The 17,884-nt window shown below is 40.5% G+C and overlaps 2 protein-coding genes across 2 annotated transcripts in view; both read left to right on the forward strand.

Annotated features, from left to right (window-relative positions):
* LOC127235735 (ribose-5-phosphate isomerase) overlaps positions 1–17,884 on the forward strand; it is an 877,486-nt gene that overhangs the window by 618,906 nt on the left and 240,696 nt on the right. The window lies entirely within an intron of this gene.
* Positions 1–17,884, forward strand: part of Il23r (interleukin 23 receptor) — a 52,783-nt gene that overhangs the window by 26,603 nt on the left and 8,296 nt on the right. The window contains exons 6-8 of the mRNA XM_051203102.1: positions 4,714–4,870; positions 16,966–17,052; positions 17,238–17,243. Coding sequence (XP_051059059.1) covers positions 4,714–4,870; positions 16,966–17,052; positions 17,238–17,243 — 250 coding nt within the window. The remainder of the gene's footprint in view (positions 1–4,713; positions 4,871–16,965; positions 17,053–17,237; positions 17,244–17,884) is intronic.

The following is a 17,884-nucleotide window of genomic DNA, read 5'->3' on the forward strand; positions in this document are numbered from 1 at the left end:
TGTCCTTCTGAGTGGGGTTGCTTCTGACGTCTGTAAATTGCTAAGTAGGCTGAGTTAACCCCTCAATGGGATCATTTTTAGTTCCTTAGGAGTGTCTTAGAATAGAATTTACATCCATATCCATGGATATAAAGCTAAAACTTTCTATGCTTAAATTTGAGAGCATGGTAGGTGGCAGAGATTCAAAATGGAGATGTTAGAGGAAGATGTCTGTTTTTTCACTGAAAAATGTGTAATTCAGGAGCTGAAGCAGTGACTCAGCGGCTAACGGCAATGCTGTTCTTGCAGAAGACCATGATCTGGTTTCCAACAAGACACCCAACAATGGGTATCCTACAACCTTCTTTTGGCCTTAATGGGCACCTTCATACATGTACACAAACACACACAGAAACATACGCATTAAAAAAAAAAACAAATCTTTAAAAAGTGTACCATCAAACTCTAAGGTTTATTACTAGTATAAAGTTTAATCTTAGGTGAGTTTAAAGTAAAAGTGAATTTCTGGGCAAACTAACTGAACTTGAATAGCAAGATTAAATTACCAAGTATTTTAGGAGAAACACAGTTGGTTTCCCATCAAAGCTCTTAGGATACAAGGCTGGGTCCTGGCAGCCTCAGCAGGCTAGCCGTGGTCATTTGTCTCCAACATACTAATCAAACAGAGAAAAGTGAGAGTGGGCATGTGAAAAGGAGAAGACACTCACTGAATGTGACCACAGTGGGGAAAAATAAAGGATTCAATAACCCGAGTCCATCTTCAGGGTACTAACATGAAGTCTGGGTGTAAATAGATGGTAGGAGGCATACATACTTACCCAGTCCTACTCTAGTAGTTTCTGTTCTCTTAGTCATTGAAGTGACATTTTTTTTTTTTTTTTTACCTCCTAAACTTCATGTATAAACAGAGGTTTCTCTGTCCCACAGCCATTTCTAAATAATCACTCAGAGGCTTCGTATTAATTAAGAAATGTTTGGCCTATAGTTTGGGCTTATTTCTAACTAGCTCTTACATTAAAATTAACCCATTTCTATTCATCTGCACATGACCTTGCGGCCTGTTGTTTGCCAGTTGTCTGACATCTTGTCCCTTAGGCAGCTGGATCAGGTCTCTCTCCACTCCACCCTACTTTCTCCCTGTATCCAGTTTAGCTTTCTCACCTAGCTATGTTCTTTCTTGCTATAGGCCAAAGCAGCTTTCATTATCAACCAATGAGAGCAATCTATAGTCATAGCATATTATCCCACAGCATTCATGAGCCTCCCCTCCCCCATGGAGGGAATTTTTCTGAGGAAACTGCTACACCACAAATGTAAAGATGCCTCTATCCATCCCCCCCCTTCCCCTATCATATTCATTATCTCCTGTAATCCTCACAATAAACCTCTCAACAATCCTTTGTGACAGGAAGCATTAACTCTATTCATCATATAAATGAAGTAAAGCCTGAGTGAATCAAGCCGAGTACTTCCAAGTTTACGTAGTTAGTACCTAAGGGCCTCTCAGGGATCTGTATTGTTCCAGGTATCCAGTGGAGAGTCATGAAAACGAAAACAGCAGATTCCAATCCAAAGCCCAAATCCCATCCCCACTACCATGCTCCTAAAACACAGCCACTAACACACACACACACACACACACACACACACACACACACACACACACACACAAAGTGGATCACCATTTCGTTCTATAATTTTCCAGTTAAGTCAAAGATAGCCAGGATGAAGCTTTGTTTGATATTTTCATCTAGGTCATTCCAGTAAAAAAGAATGGAGAGAGGCAAAGGGCTACTACACCTTTCACCTCAGTTCCAATAGCATCCATCAGATTAGCTGGAGGGCAATGACAGACAGCAATCTGAGGAAAGCTTTGTGGCTCAGATCACAGGGTCCAAGGTCTGTTCTGTTTTCAGCTGTAAGCAGTTATACAGCCTACAGCAATCTCCTATTAAGTGTGGGTAATTGTGAAGTTAATGGATGCCTCCATCTGCTGAACTTGGTGATACATTCTGAGACACCCAAGTGAATGTTAGGCCAGATGCAAAGACAGATGGCTGTTAAAGGGGGTAAGAATGCCCAAGAAAATTGGGTGTAAACTACAACAGGGCATCTTTCCACAGTGAGGATGTTCTGATCAGCCAAGATCTAGCAATCTGCGAGACCTTTAATATAGATTTAGCTTCCTCAAAGAACTTCAGTTCACAGTCTCATTACCACGTAGTGGTGGCACACGTCTTTAATCCTAGCACTGGGAAAGCAGAGGCAGGTGGATATCTGTGAGTTGGAGGCCAGCCTGGTCTGCAGAGGAAGTCCCAGGACAGCCAAGGCTGTAGCACAGAAGAACTCTGTCTAGAGAAAAAAAATCTAAATATACAAGAAAATACACAATATTTGGGTCTGGGTTACCTCACTCAGGGTGACTCTTTTTAGTCCCATCCATTTACCTGCAAATTTACCTGCCACGTTTTCATTTTTCATTCATAAGATGGTGGGCATCTCAGTTGTTTCCAATATTAACTGTTATAAATCAGTAATGACTATCGATTAAGATGTTTCTCTGTAGTGGAATGTAGAGTCCTCTGGATACATGCCAATTGGCCAATTGGATAAACTCAATTTTATGGTAGATAGAGTCTCAACTTCCTGACAAATCCACACACTGATTTACATAGTAGCAGGATTTCAAGAGTCCATTGTTTTTCCCCCCGCTGAGTAGTATTCCAATGTGTAAATGTGCCACATCTTCTTTATCCATTCTTCAGTTGAGGAAGATCTAGGAGACCGCTTCCTGAACATAACACCAGTAGCACAGACACTGACATCAACAATTAATAAATGGAACCTCCTCAAACTGAGAAGCTTCTGTAAGGCAAAGGACACAGTCAACAAGACCAAATGGCAGCCCACATACTGGGAAAAGATCTTCACCAATCCTACATCTGACAGGGAGCTATCTCCAAAAATATACAAAGAACTCAAGAAACTAGTCAACAAAACACCAAATAAACCTATTTAAAAATGGGGTACAGAACTGAAGAGAGAATTCTCAATAGAGGAAATCAAAAAGGCTGAAAGACACTTAAGAAAATGCTCCACATCCTTAGCTATCAGGGAAATGCAAATCAAAACAACTCTGAGATACCATCTTACTCCTGCCAGAATGGCTAAAATTAGAAACACCAATGATGACTTATGCTGGAGAGGATTCCCCTAGCTCAGGCCAGTGCTTAGTTGTGGATCTCTCCGACTATTTCCATCAGTTACTGGATGGCCAGTTCAGGAACCTCTCCATTATTGCTAGGAGTCTCAGCTGGAGTCATCCTTGTGGATTCGTGGGAGATTCCCTGGCATCAGGTTTCTACCTGAAAAAGACTTTTTTTTATCCAAAGCATTTCCCTTTTGTTAAAACTTTACTTTATCCATAGTTATTTTTCATGTGGTTTTTCTTTGTTTTGCTTTGTTTTGGAATAAATTACATTGCAAATGAAAACTCAGGAAATCATATTCCATCGTGGGAATTAGTTAGTATCCAGAATGCATCATAAAAGAGAAATCATACTTTTGATGTAAGTAAAATGAAGCCTCTCCATAAATTCCAAGATGTCTCTATCTCTGAGCCAAGAGCGCTTCATCCCAGAATTTTCATGTGCATATACATAGTTACAGATAGGCATTCATTCACATGTCTACATCTTTAAAATGTAGTTTTTAATCATTTGGAAGATAAGACGTACACTTCACCAGGCAGATTAAATAAAAGCCTTAGGGACACATATGAAATCTGGCCAACACAGTGAAGTAACATGTACCAGTGCGTTTAACCACTAAGAGGAGCAAAGGGTTGAGCAACAATGTCCACATCTTCTGTATGAAGTTTTCAAACAAGTGTGTTAGGGACAGAGGTCCCCTCCTCCATCCTTGAGTGGTTCCCTCCTCTCACCCATCCCTGGTTTATTATTATTTTTTTCACCTGTATATTTTGTCGATTGAACATAAATCAGCACTTTCTTGAATGTAATTTGGGAATGAGTTGGTGGTAGAAGGCACACTCAATAGAACAAGCGAGCTCTCCTAAAAACAACTTGTCAGGGTAAAAAGGTGCCCTCACTTTGGTCACAAGGTAGCATGCAGGAAGAAGTAGGCTCCCCATTCTGGAACCTCGGAGAATATGAACCTGCTTTGGTCTGGCCAGGGGCGGGGGAGGGGGAGGGGGACTGCAAGTAGGAGCCTGGTGCGTGTGTTACTAGAAAGGCAGCAGAGGCTCCTATGAAGTGCATCCCTGGAGATGGGGCGCGCAGGGCCCCTGTAATAATCCATACAAGGAAGACACAGACAACCGCCCTGATTAAGTCAATGAAAAGGATGAGTCCTTCATTAGCCAGGGACCAAGAGCAGGCTTATGCCTCAAAGTCTCTCCATGCCAAAGCTCAGGGAACAACATTTTTAAAGGGCAAAATCCATATAGACCATAATTTACATCAAAGTGAGATGATGATTGGAGTCACCTTGAAACATTCATTTCTGGAAGAATGGAGTAATTATTTTAGACATGGCCCGATAATTGTTTTTTGCTTATACCTTCCTCAGATATTTTAGTCCATGTTTAAGTTTGTATTAACTGTAATTATTTTAGTTACTACGTCGGCTGAATGGGACAGCCATTCTAAATGCCTGTCACATCGGTTCACTGCCATTGTGCATCTATTTTAGGTTAAGGAATTTGACACCAACTTAACATATGCGCAGCAGTCGGAATTCTACCTGGAGCCAAACAGAGTGTATGTATTTCAAGTGAGATGTCAAGGACAGGGTGAAGGAAACTGGCAGCCTTGGAGCTCACCCTTTGTTCACAAAACCCCCCAGACAGGTGGGCATGTTGAAGCACGGTCTATTCTCCTGCAGCTTTCCTTTTGACTCTTTCTTGTAAGCATCCTTGCAGCTTTCCTGCCTGCCGCCACTGAGAAGGTTATTCTGTGGAGGGTGACAATGTTAAAATCCTCATTTGCTTTGAGCTTTTTAAGGGTGACACTTTGTGAGATCATTTAAAACACCTGGAGATGCTTAGGTCTCCACGCATTTAACTCACATGTCTTCCCCCAAAGGGACTGATTGCACCCACTGTTGGGATGACAGTTCTTACAAACACACTGATTTGTTATCAGTCCTTGTTTGGAATGTGTCACTGAGTTACAGAAAAAGAAAAGTATCACAAAAATAAAAATACTAAATAATATGAATAAACACTGATTGTCTCTATACCGCAAGTAACCAGAAAGAGTTAAAGCAAAACACTTAACCACGGAATTAATGATTTCTCAGCAAGACCTCACTGAGAGAGACTTAGAAACAGCCCGTTGCTATTATTAAAAGTTTACTTATTAGTCACACCACACAATGCCACCTTCTTAGCTGAAGAGATTGCAATTGTAAGCAAGTAATAAAGCCAAACAGTGACAATGGTCATAATATTCCAGAGAGGCTCCATGGACCAGGGTTATGCCTTTCATGTATAGTGTATGTGCCAGGTTTTGTTTTGCTTTCCAGAAACAACACGTTTGGCTTGGTTATACTCACACCATTAATAACATGACCATTATTGTAACAGGCTGACACCTATACTCTGTGATTTCAAAGGGAAGGAGTCGAACAAACCAAGTTATTTTGGCGCCACCTGATGTCCAAATCTTAGAGATACATATTTAAGGGAATAATTTTCAATAAATTATCTGTTTATTCTTTGAAGTTAAAATTTAATATTTCCTGCCTTAAGTTGACAAAACTTTTTGACACTTTCCATATAACATAAAATAGATTTGCTTAATAATTAAATCCTTTTCCAAATTTTATTTTATTTTGACTTTATGTGTACAGGAATTTTATTTACATATTTGTCCGTGTATGCCTAGAACCCACAGAAGTTTTTTTTTAAAAAAAAGTCATTAATCCCCTGGAACTGAAGTTATGAATGGGTGTGAGCCACAATGGGGATGCTGGGAATCGATCCCAGATCCTTTGGATGAGCTCCTAACTGCTGAGCCACCTCTCTGGCCCCAAGTAACCCGGGTCTTTTTAAATGAAATCTAGGGCTACTCGATCAGTATGATCAGCATAATTTACTTAAATTTACTAAACACTGCTCTCTATGAGCTTTTCTGTATTCACCGCATTTGGTCGCGGCACTGGCGCCGTTTTGCAGATGTAACACCTGAGTCGTGATTTGCCGGACAGCGCAGTTCATGCATGGTTGCACTGAGTTTCTCAGATGTTGAACTTTCTCATCCCCGCTGCTCAGCACTCTCCGTCATTGTTGTTCAGTTCTATCGGAACAAGTAGAAGGGCAGGTACATAATCTGTCCCCTCTGCAGGTCCCGGGCAGGCTGACAGATGCCGTGCAAGTGTGCGCATGCCTGTATTTGGTTTTTTAGACAGAATGTAACTCTGTAATACTGGATTGCCTTGAATTTGTGACAGTCCTTCTGCCTCAACCCTCCGAGTGCTGGAGTTACAGGCGTTTGCCATCATAGCCAACAAAAATGTGGTCTAAGGAAAATGGTCCTCCATCTAGGGTAGTAGAGAATAAGGACCTACAAAGTCCGGTCTTAAAGTTTCCTATTTAATAAGGAGAAATTTCACTTAAAAGGCAAAACAGCCGTCAAACTTAAATGTTTATGCATTGTACACACTAGTTAAGAGGAGCCACGGGCTATTATTTTGCCCCCCATCTCTTCTTACATTAAATAAGTACATTTATTACATTACATTAATACATTAAATAAATAGTGAAAATACTAGAGAAAGTAAAAATATTAAAACTCAAATACATATTTTACACTTTGCAAACACAATGTAAGTTTATTTACGATGTGACCTAGAAACATCTACTCCTCACACGTTAATGAATTTATGATAGTATCTCCTAGGTCGTAACGTTTTTGTGACTGGAACTGCAGTGTTTTCTGGATTGTTTATGTAGTCCACCTTGCTGAGTTTTTAAACACCTTGTTTAAACATTCCAGTTTATGGACATAGCTTGACTTATTTAATTGTTTACTTTTTGAGATTTTTTTTTTAAAAAATGTACATGGGTGTTTTGTCTTCATGTATGTTGTCTGTGCACAACATACATGCAATACAAAAGGAGGCCAGAAGAGGGCGTCTGATCCTTTGAAACTGGATTTTACATATGCACCAATATGCACATGCTGTGAATCCAACCTGGACGAGCAGACAGCACTCTTGACTGCTGGCTCATCTCTCCAGCCTCCATTTCCTCATTTAAACAAAACTTCAGCTACGTCGTTTCATCATTACCAATAAGCTTCTTTAAATAGATTTGCATTTAAACTTTTATTTCTTTATTCTAAAAAAAGAATTATTAGATCAAGAGTTAGGCAAATCTGGTGCAGGGAGGAGGCTTTGTGGTTAACGTGCCTATTGTGCACAAATGGGGATCTGAGTTCAGATTTCCAGCACCCAGGTGAACGTCATGTTCAACCTTGTGTGTCTGTGATCCCAATGCTTGCGTAGGGAAGAGCCTGGCAGATCCTAGAGGCTGACTAGCCAGCCAGTCTAGCCCATCAATGAGCTCCAGGGTCAGTAAGAGATCAGTGTCTCAAAACGATAAGGAGAATAACATAAAAGTGGACACTGGATGTCAGTCTCAGGCTGCCATGTGTACATTCACGCCATGTGTACATGCTCACATGCACAAGCACACCTACACACAGATAAGATAAGCACATACATGTATACATTTCACACGCAGTGTTAAGCATATGCACCGAGTTAAGCATGACATTTCCCTCATCTTCATTGGCAGGCCAACTGATGTGTCCTTTATCCAGGTCTTGTTTAGGCAGCCACGTTGTTGAGATAGCGTGGGAGCAGCCGCTTGCAGCGTCTTGAAGACACTGTCTTGCAGCACGCATCTTGATCCTCTGGCTCTTATAGTCTTTGCCCTCCCTTCCTATCACGTCTCCTGAGCTTTAGATTTGGGGATTGTTTGTAGATGGACCAATTGGGTCTTTGCATCCCATAGTCACTTAGTCTCTGCATTTTGACCAGTTGTGGACTGGTCTCCATCTGTTGTGAAAAGAAGGTTGTTTTTTTTTTTTTTTATTTTAGTGAGGAATATGATTCACACTTATCTGTAGGTATAAGGGTAAGTGTTCAGAAATAGAAGTTATATTGACTTAGGAAAATGGCAGTAGTAGTTTTGCAAATATCTTTTAGCAAAGCCTTATTATTTACCTTTTTAAGAATATATGAGAACACAGTTAATATTGAATTAATATTAAATATTAATTTAGCCTATACCTTATTGCAGACCTTATAAATGCTTAAGAACCTCGGTAAGCAAAGGTATGGAACAAGTTCTATACCTTGAGGAAGTCTTATTCTTGTGAAGATAGCAAAAAGTAATTGCATAACAAATGCCCTTACCTTATAAGTTCAAAAACAAAAGCAGGGGAAGCAATCTACACAGGTGGGATTGGCATGACTTGTGCCTGAAAAGTAAAACAAAACCTGTTTCCGTAAGATCATCTTGGCTAACCACTTCATTTGGTAATGAAATTCTTTTCCAACAGCTAAACTCCAAGTAAGTAAGGGTTTCTTTATAAGAAAGTACATATAAGCCTGCTTTGTCCAGCTGTTTGAATGTAGGATCACCTGGTACTCTGTTTCAGGCGGTCTGGCTTGATCGAACCACATTAGTCTGGAAGGAATCCACAGCTTTTCATCTTCTGTGGAAACAAAAATAGAAATCCTTTTCCCCAGTAACTTGTCCTTGAACTTAAATTATGGAGGAAGTAGTTTGGAAAGAACGACGCCCAAATTCCCAAATATTGTCTATAAATGTTTGTTTTCATTTAAATGGACTTGGTTATATAAAATAAATAAATAAATTAATAATAATAATAAAAAAGAAAGTACATATAGTCCAAGGAATAATGTTCCTTCCATAGAGAACTTTTCCAATTTATTTTCTAAAATTGTTACATGCGCATCACTGATTTCCAAAATCATATCCAGCTAGGCAAGTAGGCATTTCTCAGTATTGCCCTTAAAGCCTGGTTTTGGGCACTGGGCAAGAGGATTTAGAGTTCGAGTTCAGCCTAGGCTACGTAGTGAAGGCCTGCCAATGGATGCATGGATGGGTGGATGGGTGGACGGGGAAGGATACAAGCAGCAAAAACTGGTCTCAAAATGACGTATTAGTCATTTGTAGAGTGCTTGGCCTGCCTGGTTCAAGTACTGCCAGCTATGACAATAAAAGCTTTAAAAAAAAAAAAAAAAAAGACCTCAGCCTCAAAGAGAAAATGAAAGAGCTCATTTATAGTAAGAGTTGGGTGACTTGAATGACTTAATCTCTTTTCCTTCCTTGAGTATTGAGCCTTTACTGGAAAGCAGAGCTTTATTTAAAAAAAAAAAAAAAAAAAATCAGTTCCTGATAATAGAATGTCAGGCTTCTGCACCCACGGGGAAAGTTTTGCTGGTTAGACAACCAGGCTCCTCTATGGTATCATGTTCTCAAGAGGTCACTTAGTGAGACTGGGAGCCTTCAGAATATAAGATATTAGATATCATTCCTTGGATGATTACTATGGGTGAGGCACTGTGGTTGGCATTTTACCTGTGAATTGTCCTTTATGCCATAGTCCTATAAATCCAGCATAATCATTGTTCCACTATGTGGATGATGGTAATGGGGTACAAAAACTTATCACAAGTTATAAAACAGATGAATGACTAAGTCCTGGTATGATCATGCGGTGGGGTTCCAGAACAGCCCTGCTGTTTGCCTCTCCCAGAGACCTGGGAATAGCCTGTGTCAAGCCCATCTCAGCCACCTGTCTAAATGCTCTACAGGTATGTCAATAATAAAACTATGTGGACAGGGCTTTGTGTCTAATGTGGGGCTCACTTCGGAAATGCACACGTGAGAACATAGTCGTAATATGCCATCAGCTCCTTCACACCTTGTCATGAATGCCATGAGGCGGCAGGCTGAGTTAGAATTGACGATAATGAACTCACAGGACTCCAAAAATCTTGAGATGGTATGAGGAAGGGGGTGGTCTGAGAAAAGAGGAACCGGTATGAAAGGTGATACCCATGGGCTCGTTATAAGTTTGCCAAGCAGGTTCCAGTGGAGTAAGCTATCTAGAGTACGATGCGTCTCGATGCGGGAGCCCTGGCCAGTGGCTTGGAAATGCCTGTGGAGTTTCCCGAGCCACCTCACCCCCACGCTCTTCGGTAATGAAGTATAAGAACCGATGTTCTGAGTGGCATGCGCAGACCAACCTTCAAATGGAAGCTCTGGTTGTGGTGGCTGCTACCTGGAATTCCAGGGTGAGGCTTGAGTCCCAGCAGGCGTTGGAGGGCAGCCTGGAGAGTGTAGTGAGTTCTAAAGCAGCCTGGAAGATGTGATGAGACCCATCCCCCGCCCCAGGAATGGAGTTACTAGTTACCACTCTTCTCAGGTTCGTTTCCAGCTCTCTGTTTTCAGGGTTCCCAGCTTCCTCTTGGGTTCTTTAGGCAACTCAGATGGAAACCAGCGGCAAACAGTACCGTCTAATGTGCCCAAACGTAAGGGAGGCACACACAAAACAGGGTCCCCAGGGACTCAAGGGTCACGCTTACATAAGCAGAAGGTGGGCTTTCAAGGCCACGTGGTCAGCTACTACACACAACCCGGCGTTTCTACACACCCCTTTAGAGTTCTTTGCTCTCCCTTCTGAAGTGTATGCTTGGCTTAATGATCTACTTAAGTGCACTAGGTCTCTCTGCCTCGTGCCCCCACTAAGAAGAATGGATAAGTCCTGGTGTATTATAAAAGTTGGGGCTGTGGAGAAGCCTGAGAGAGGAGTCACCAGCTCTGCAACCTGCTCATTGGTGGAAATGTTCTTTGTAAGCAGCATGCGCGGGCAAGAGGCCTTGGTGGGAATCTGGGACCCTGCTACTTAGTCTCCTTAAGAAAGAACTCCCTGTAAAGGCAAGAATCCGGGAGACACGAGTGTAGAAGCCAGTTTTAGTAATTAACAGGCTTCAGAGGGCACAGGAGAATGATAGGAATTCTCCCTAGTGCTGGCGGACTGTTTCCCAGTGAGACTGCCCATTCTGGCATGCGTGGCAGCACAGGCTCCTAAAAAGCATTTTTAAGTGCAGGTCTGTCTTCTGGAATAGAGTTCACATGACCCTCTCGGTCACATCTGGTTTGTTCTGGCTGTGATGCCTCAGCGAGCCACAGCCACTGAGGTCTTCTAAGCCACCAACATGGACAGCTGCCATTAAAAAAAACCTCTGAGGTCTTCAAGCACAGAATGTACCCCGGAATGACAGAGATAATTTGTCAACAATTTGTAGAAAACCAATACTGAAAACAAAGTCATTTCCCTGAACTCAGTACTACCAATGTGAACTGGCAACACCGCTCTGTCCTACAGACATCTCTGTGATGGAAAAGTGCCTCAATTTCATAATCCTTTTATGAAGGTAGAGTGCTGAGCGAAAGGCAGTAATTTCATAATGACTAATTAGTGTGCCTGAACTGCAACTTTCGGTAGAAGTTTCCCAGAGAAGACAGACACCGATTTGGACAGTTTTCCAGAGCAAGGCAAGTATGAGCAAGCCAAGAAATTTCTTTTCAATTTGTTCCCTGTGAAGTTGCTATTTATAGTGTCTCCAGCCCTGCTTAGGTGCTCATTATTAGTTTTTCAGGGTGTTTAGTGCCTAAAGAAGAAAAAAAAAAAAAAAAAAAAAAAAAACAAGCATCTTAATAAAACGCAATGTATGTGCTATATGTGTAATGCAACTTTGATAATAGTGTAGAGTGTTTTCAAAACTTTCCCCTATTTATAAATAGTGAATTGTCATTCGCAAATATATAAAGTATAATTTGTAGATTCTTAGTTTAAAACTGTGAAACAAAAACAGCGTTCCTTGAAATATGAGCCATTTGAACTTCTCATAGAGGTTTTATCCTCTTTTGGTCCTGCCTCTAATAAACCACTGTGTTTCTGGAGGATAAGAAGCAAGACTACTGAAGTGCTAGAGAGATTGCTCAGTGGGTAGGAGTGGGCGCTGTTCTTCCCAAGAGGCTACTAGACTGTTCAGACTTGAGAATAGGGCTGCACTGTGCCCAAAACCAAGGCTGAAACTTTGAAGAATCTTTGACAACAGGCAAAATTCTTACCTCTACAATTTTAATGTGCTCTGACCTCCGACCCTCATCTCTGTGTGGTCCATGTGGCTTGGAGAACCTTTTTGAACCAATTCTGGTTGTTTTCCTTCCTGTTCTTCTATTCGCTGCTGCAGCAAGATGTCTTCGTTCACCTTCCCTTTTTTTCTATAAACATGTAAGTGATGAAGGAATGCATGAACTAAGAGAGTCTGTTGATAGTGTCTCTGTACACCTTGCCATCCTTAATTATCATGGATGGTATGATTCATTAATCCATGAAATAACTCTTGATCTAGCTTAGTTTTCCAGGTATCGTGGTGAGTTGGTTGCTGACTTACTATGCTTTCTTCCTTGAGCTTCTGATGCCTACCTGATACTGTATGGTCAGTGTGTTCACTTTACCAATTAGTAGGGGTTAGACCAAATTTTTGCCCTTGGACTGATGGTATTGAATTCCATCAACCCAGGTTTGGCCTGGGATGGTAACACTTAAATAACACTGTTACATGGCTGAATTATTAAAATAAGATTAGAAAGATAAGAATAAAAATAAATATTTATGTTTTCAAAAATAGGGGGAAAAAAGAAAATAGGTTGGTTTAAAAAAACATTACCTCTAGCCTTTACTCTTCTTGCTTTTGGAAAGAAATAACCAGGATGGCCACCTGTCTGCTCTGAGTTCTTATACTACAGAAGAAATAAATAAACTATCTCAAAGAAGCCCACTCATAGAAGCACAGCCTTGAAAAAATAGAGATATGGAGTTCAAGATATATGGGAAAGAACCAACAGATAAGGAATGGAAATTCATATGCAATGACATTTGTCCCAAAGCTAATTATAATAGCAAGAATTTGGAGCCAATTTAAATGACCAACATAGCAATAAATAAAGTACTTGAGGCTTTAATTTATGTACTAATGACATTTAGTGCTTTATGGAGCTGTTTCATTGTAGTGGTTTGAATGAGAGTTGCTCCCCACCCCCCCATAGCATCATATGTTTGAATACTTGGTACCCAGTTAATGGAACTGTTTGGGGATGATTAGAGGTATGCCTCAGTGGAGAAGGTGAACCCAGACCTGACCCAATCCCCCTCCCCTCTCTGTTTTGCTCTGTCTCTCTCTGTCTGCAAATTGCAGGTCAGATGTGAGCTCTGAGCTGCTACTCCTGTCCCTGCCATGGTGATCACGGACTAACTCTCTGAAATTGTAAGCAACTACCCAACAAAATGCCACCTTTGATAAGCTGCCTTGATCAGAGTGTCTCTTCAGAGCAGTAGAACAGTACCTACGATGGTCGTTAAAATCCCTGAGTGAAGCATGGCTGTCTTCCAGTTTTGCTGGGAAGAACACAAGTCACAGAAAGGATGAAGGATTTGTTTGGGGTTATGTAATTCCAAGTGGTGGAGCTAGGACCTGAGCTAGTTCATGTGAATCAACAGTTTATGTGCAAAACAACTTCTCAACGGGAGTGTGATTGACTGGAGACTGTATTGTATGGGTATAATGAGTATTAAGCAATCAAGTGTGTTTTGAGTCATTTTTAATGAGGAAGTGTTCGTTATATAACACTGAATGCGAAAGACACACCATGACATTGCTAAAACGTGTGATGGCCAATAGGGTATTGGTATGGAAATGATTGTCTCTAGGTTGTGACAGTCTGAAATCCTGTGTGCCCTCCATAATCTTCTGTGCTTCCCAGGCCTCCCATAATTAGTGTGTGCTGATGGAATAATAAAGAGAAATATCTGGAGAAAACAACCATAGGCTGAAGCTTTAAAGAATCCATGCTCAGTGCTTCTGGCACAGTAATATGTGCTGTTGTGGGATTGAGAACCCAGTGAGGTCAAGCAATGCTTACACACTGAGACTCTTCACAAGAGGAGCAACACCACCTTCTGCGGGCCAGACTGTTGGTAGGGCCACCACCTTGAACTTCCTTGCTACAAGAGTAAGACCATTAATTTATGAGCCTAGTGACCAGTACAAAGTACACGTAGAAGCCAGGTGAGAAGCTCCACTGTTGACTGCCATGTAGATGACGTCGACAAGTTAGTCACCATGGCATGTTTCATGATGATGAACTTACAGACATGTTTGTGAGGCTCATCACAGAGCATATGAGGTCTATGGTGTCATCTGAAACACACAGGAAGGTACTGCACGGTTGTCTTACAGGGATAACAAACATGGTTTTTCTGGAGGTCACCACACAATAAAGGACTAAGGAGATCATTTGGCACTAACTCAAAGAAACAAATACAATGCATTATTTCCAAAAAAAAAATGGTCCTTTGGAGAAGATTTGGTTAATGTAGCCTGGTATTTGTTGGGCTAAAGTGTATACTTATGTTGTGCTTTTTGCCCAAGAATGAGGAGCCTGTCTTATTGTAAAAACTCCAACTTTTTCCAAATGCTTTGTCTTCTATTGGACCACTCTTACTTTCCAGGTCAGTATGTGTAAGCTACAACAACAACAAAAAAAACTTTCCAAACTATAAATTATCTGGGCTTCTGAATATCCTCAAATATATCCTGTGAAGATGCAATAGTCAAAAATTCAGCACTCTACTTCAGGTAGAATTGTCCTACTCTGAACAGAACACCGCAAGTAATAAAGGAATAACAGAGATAGTATGAGGTCTCTTCAGGTAGTTAATGACCTGGTGGCTAAAACTTACAGAAACAATGCTTTACAGCTGTGAAGGCATCCATGTTATTCTATTTGTGGATGCGTTCGTGGGTTAAAATACTTAACAGTACTACAAAATACTAATAGCAGGTGAATTAAGAGTGTAGAATTGTGGGTTTTTGTTTTTGTTCTTGTTTTTTTTTTTTTTTTTTTTTTTTCTCACATGTCTGTTTCCTGTTAAATACCTTCACCACAACTTTTACTTTTATAATGAAAAAAACTGAGTTACAAAAATAAGTAGCCACTAGGTGGCAGTATAACATGGAGCATGCATGGCTTCGTTTCAGTCTTACGCTAAAAAGAATTGTCATAGATTTGATTTCTTCTCTGATAGTCCTGTTTATAAGTTATTTTATTCAGATACCTAATTCTTTGTGAAATCACCCTCTCATAATTAAGCCTATTTTAAATGACTAGTTTAATTTAAGTGAGTATGCCTTGTTGATTTGAAACTATGATAACAGACTCTAAAGGAAAATTGCATTGCTCATTAAGGCTAATAATGTGAAATACAGTTATTTTTGTATGATATAAGTTAATAATCCTATAAAATTTTTGTTGCCAAATAACCAACTTTGTTTATACAACCAAATTATAATAACTTGTATTAAAAAATACAAAAGCATAATTTACTATTTTTAAATAAAAATGCTAGTTTTCAAATAATAAAAGTAAAAATAAAAGTACCAGCAACACATGCTGTAAGCCTCTGCCTTTGCTAAAGAGAAAATGAGGCTGCATTTTAATATTGTATTTCTGTTCTTGAAATTCCAAAGGCGTGTTGCTGCAGGTCCTTCTTGAGTTGTGGGAATGATCACTGCTCTGTGAACCATTCTTCTACATGAGCAAACCTGGCAGTTGGCCATGACTACTTAACCTTCATGACTCAGAATTTAGGAGAATTATCTGCTGGGGAACATAAGAAACTTAGTGAAACATCAATAAACTCAAAACTATTTCTGATTGGCACAATTGACAGGGAACATTTTCCTCTTGCTGGAGAAAGAGTCCGAAGACAAGACAGACCTTAGAGTTTTCTCATGTTTTCATCTAAAATCCCCAGCCCACAGTTTACAGAAAACTGCCCCTCGTACAATTAGCTCTTTCAAAAAATTCCGAAGGCCTCGGGAATCTTTTCTTTGGATATATGTTGTTCATTTCTTAACAAGTGTCCCAGGGACCACACTTTATAATACAAGCCTTTGGTGGCTTGGCAACAGGGACATCTGAAGTTGTGCAAGACTCTTTTCCAGAAGGTGAATTTGAATGGTGATGCTGGAATAGCTGGGTACCTAGGGTTTGTGGAATGCTGAACTTGGAACCTTTTCAGAATCAGAACCTTCTTCAGAGCTGTCTTCTGCTGTTGGGGGTTGTGTCCTTAAAGTCACCTCTGAAGGCTCTCATTTATTAGGACACGGGAGATGGACATGCTTGCTCTGGAACTCTTTTGAATTCAGACTTAAAGTAAATTAACTGAGAAGACTTCTTACCTCACCCAGTTCTGAAGCTTTCATTAGTGGAGCCCTGAAAGTCTGATGGCTAGACAGGGCTGGCCAGGATCCTTGTGAGCAGGAAAGCAGCAGAGAGGGTCATTAGTGATATATCACCTCTGTGTTACAACCTCACAGTGTCTGCTCATAAAAGTTCACCTTAGTGCAGCCATGGCAAGATGAACAAACCAGAGCCTGTACCAAGGCAGAGGCGATGCAGCTTGGGTAGTCAAGGCAACTTGGGATTCAGAACATCACCTATTGGAAGAAACAAAGTAGCCACAGGTTATTGTGCATTTTTGTGGCTGGGTGGAATCTTTATCTTGGTATTGTCTTGGTGTTTGTTGCCTAGAAACCAAGTGAAATTGCTAGCCACATTGGTATTTTTAAGCCTGGCGCAGTTTTTAACTGTCCACACAGAGATTCCTCCTTCAAGATGTAGTCACTGAGAAGAAAATAAGACCTTCACTTTATCCCACCCTCTGAACCTGTGAAAATTACTAGTTTCATCATCTCCAAAGACATCTGAGGAAAGTTGGTCACCTGAATGCTAAAACCTAAAATACTGATCCTCTTTTTTCTTGTTTTAAGTTCTCCAGGTCACATCAAGATCATCCCATGTATCTCAGAAGACTGAGATGCTCACTGCCACAATCTTTAAAGGACATTCTACTTCTGGTAAAAAAAAAAAAAAAAAAAAAAAAAAAAAAAAAAAAGTGTGTGTGTGTGTGTGTGTGTGTGTGTGTGTGTGTGTGTGTACTAAGGCTTCCTCAGCAGGAAACTTCCACACCAAAAATAGCGCATCAGCATTTCTGGGAAATATTTATTTGACTAGGTTCAAAGTGTGCTTCCACTGACTGTAGGCAACAGTTCAGAAGCACTGTCTCCTGGGGCAGTGGGGCGGTCCCATTTTCATTTCAGCAGGCAGGCTCTGAGTCTAATGTCCCAAAAGTGTCTTTTAAAATACATATCACCTGTCCCCCATGTACTAGGATTGTATATGCATCGTGTGGCAGTCTGAAGAACCTGTTGAGATACACACCGCAGATCTACTTTATAGTTGGGAAAATGAAGTGCATGGAGGTTGAAGCATGCTCAAATGCACAAAGCTGTTAGAAATTTGAGTCTTATCATTTTGCTTTCATTTATTTGCTTGTTAGTTTCTGTTTTGTTCTGTTTTTCAAGACAGAGTCTCACACTGTAGCCCTGTTCCAGGATGTCCTGAAATTCATAGCAAGCCTCCTGCCTCAGTTTCCCAAATGCTAGGATGACAGGCATGAGACATAACACTCAGCACTATCCGTTTAAATATACAAATCTGTGTTCTTTCTCTTAGATGAACCACTTATCTTGATACATTTTCATTGATGGCCATATGTAAATATTTCAGGCATGTAAAAATAGTAGATAGTACAATGAGCAAACATAACTCCAAATTGAAATTTGACATTGAAAAATTTGAGCCATGACTATTTCACTAGTAGACTATTTACTTCCTGGCACAGAAATT

The sequence above is a fragment of the Phodopus roborovskii genome, unplaced genomic scaffold (genome assembly GCF_943737965.1).
Source record: "Phodopus roborovskii unplaced genomic scaffold, PHOROB, whole genome shotgun sequence".
Classification (NCBI taxonomy): domain Eukaryota; kingdom Metazoa; phylum Chordata; class Mammalia; order Rodentia; family Cricetidae; genus Phodopus; species Phodopus roborovskii.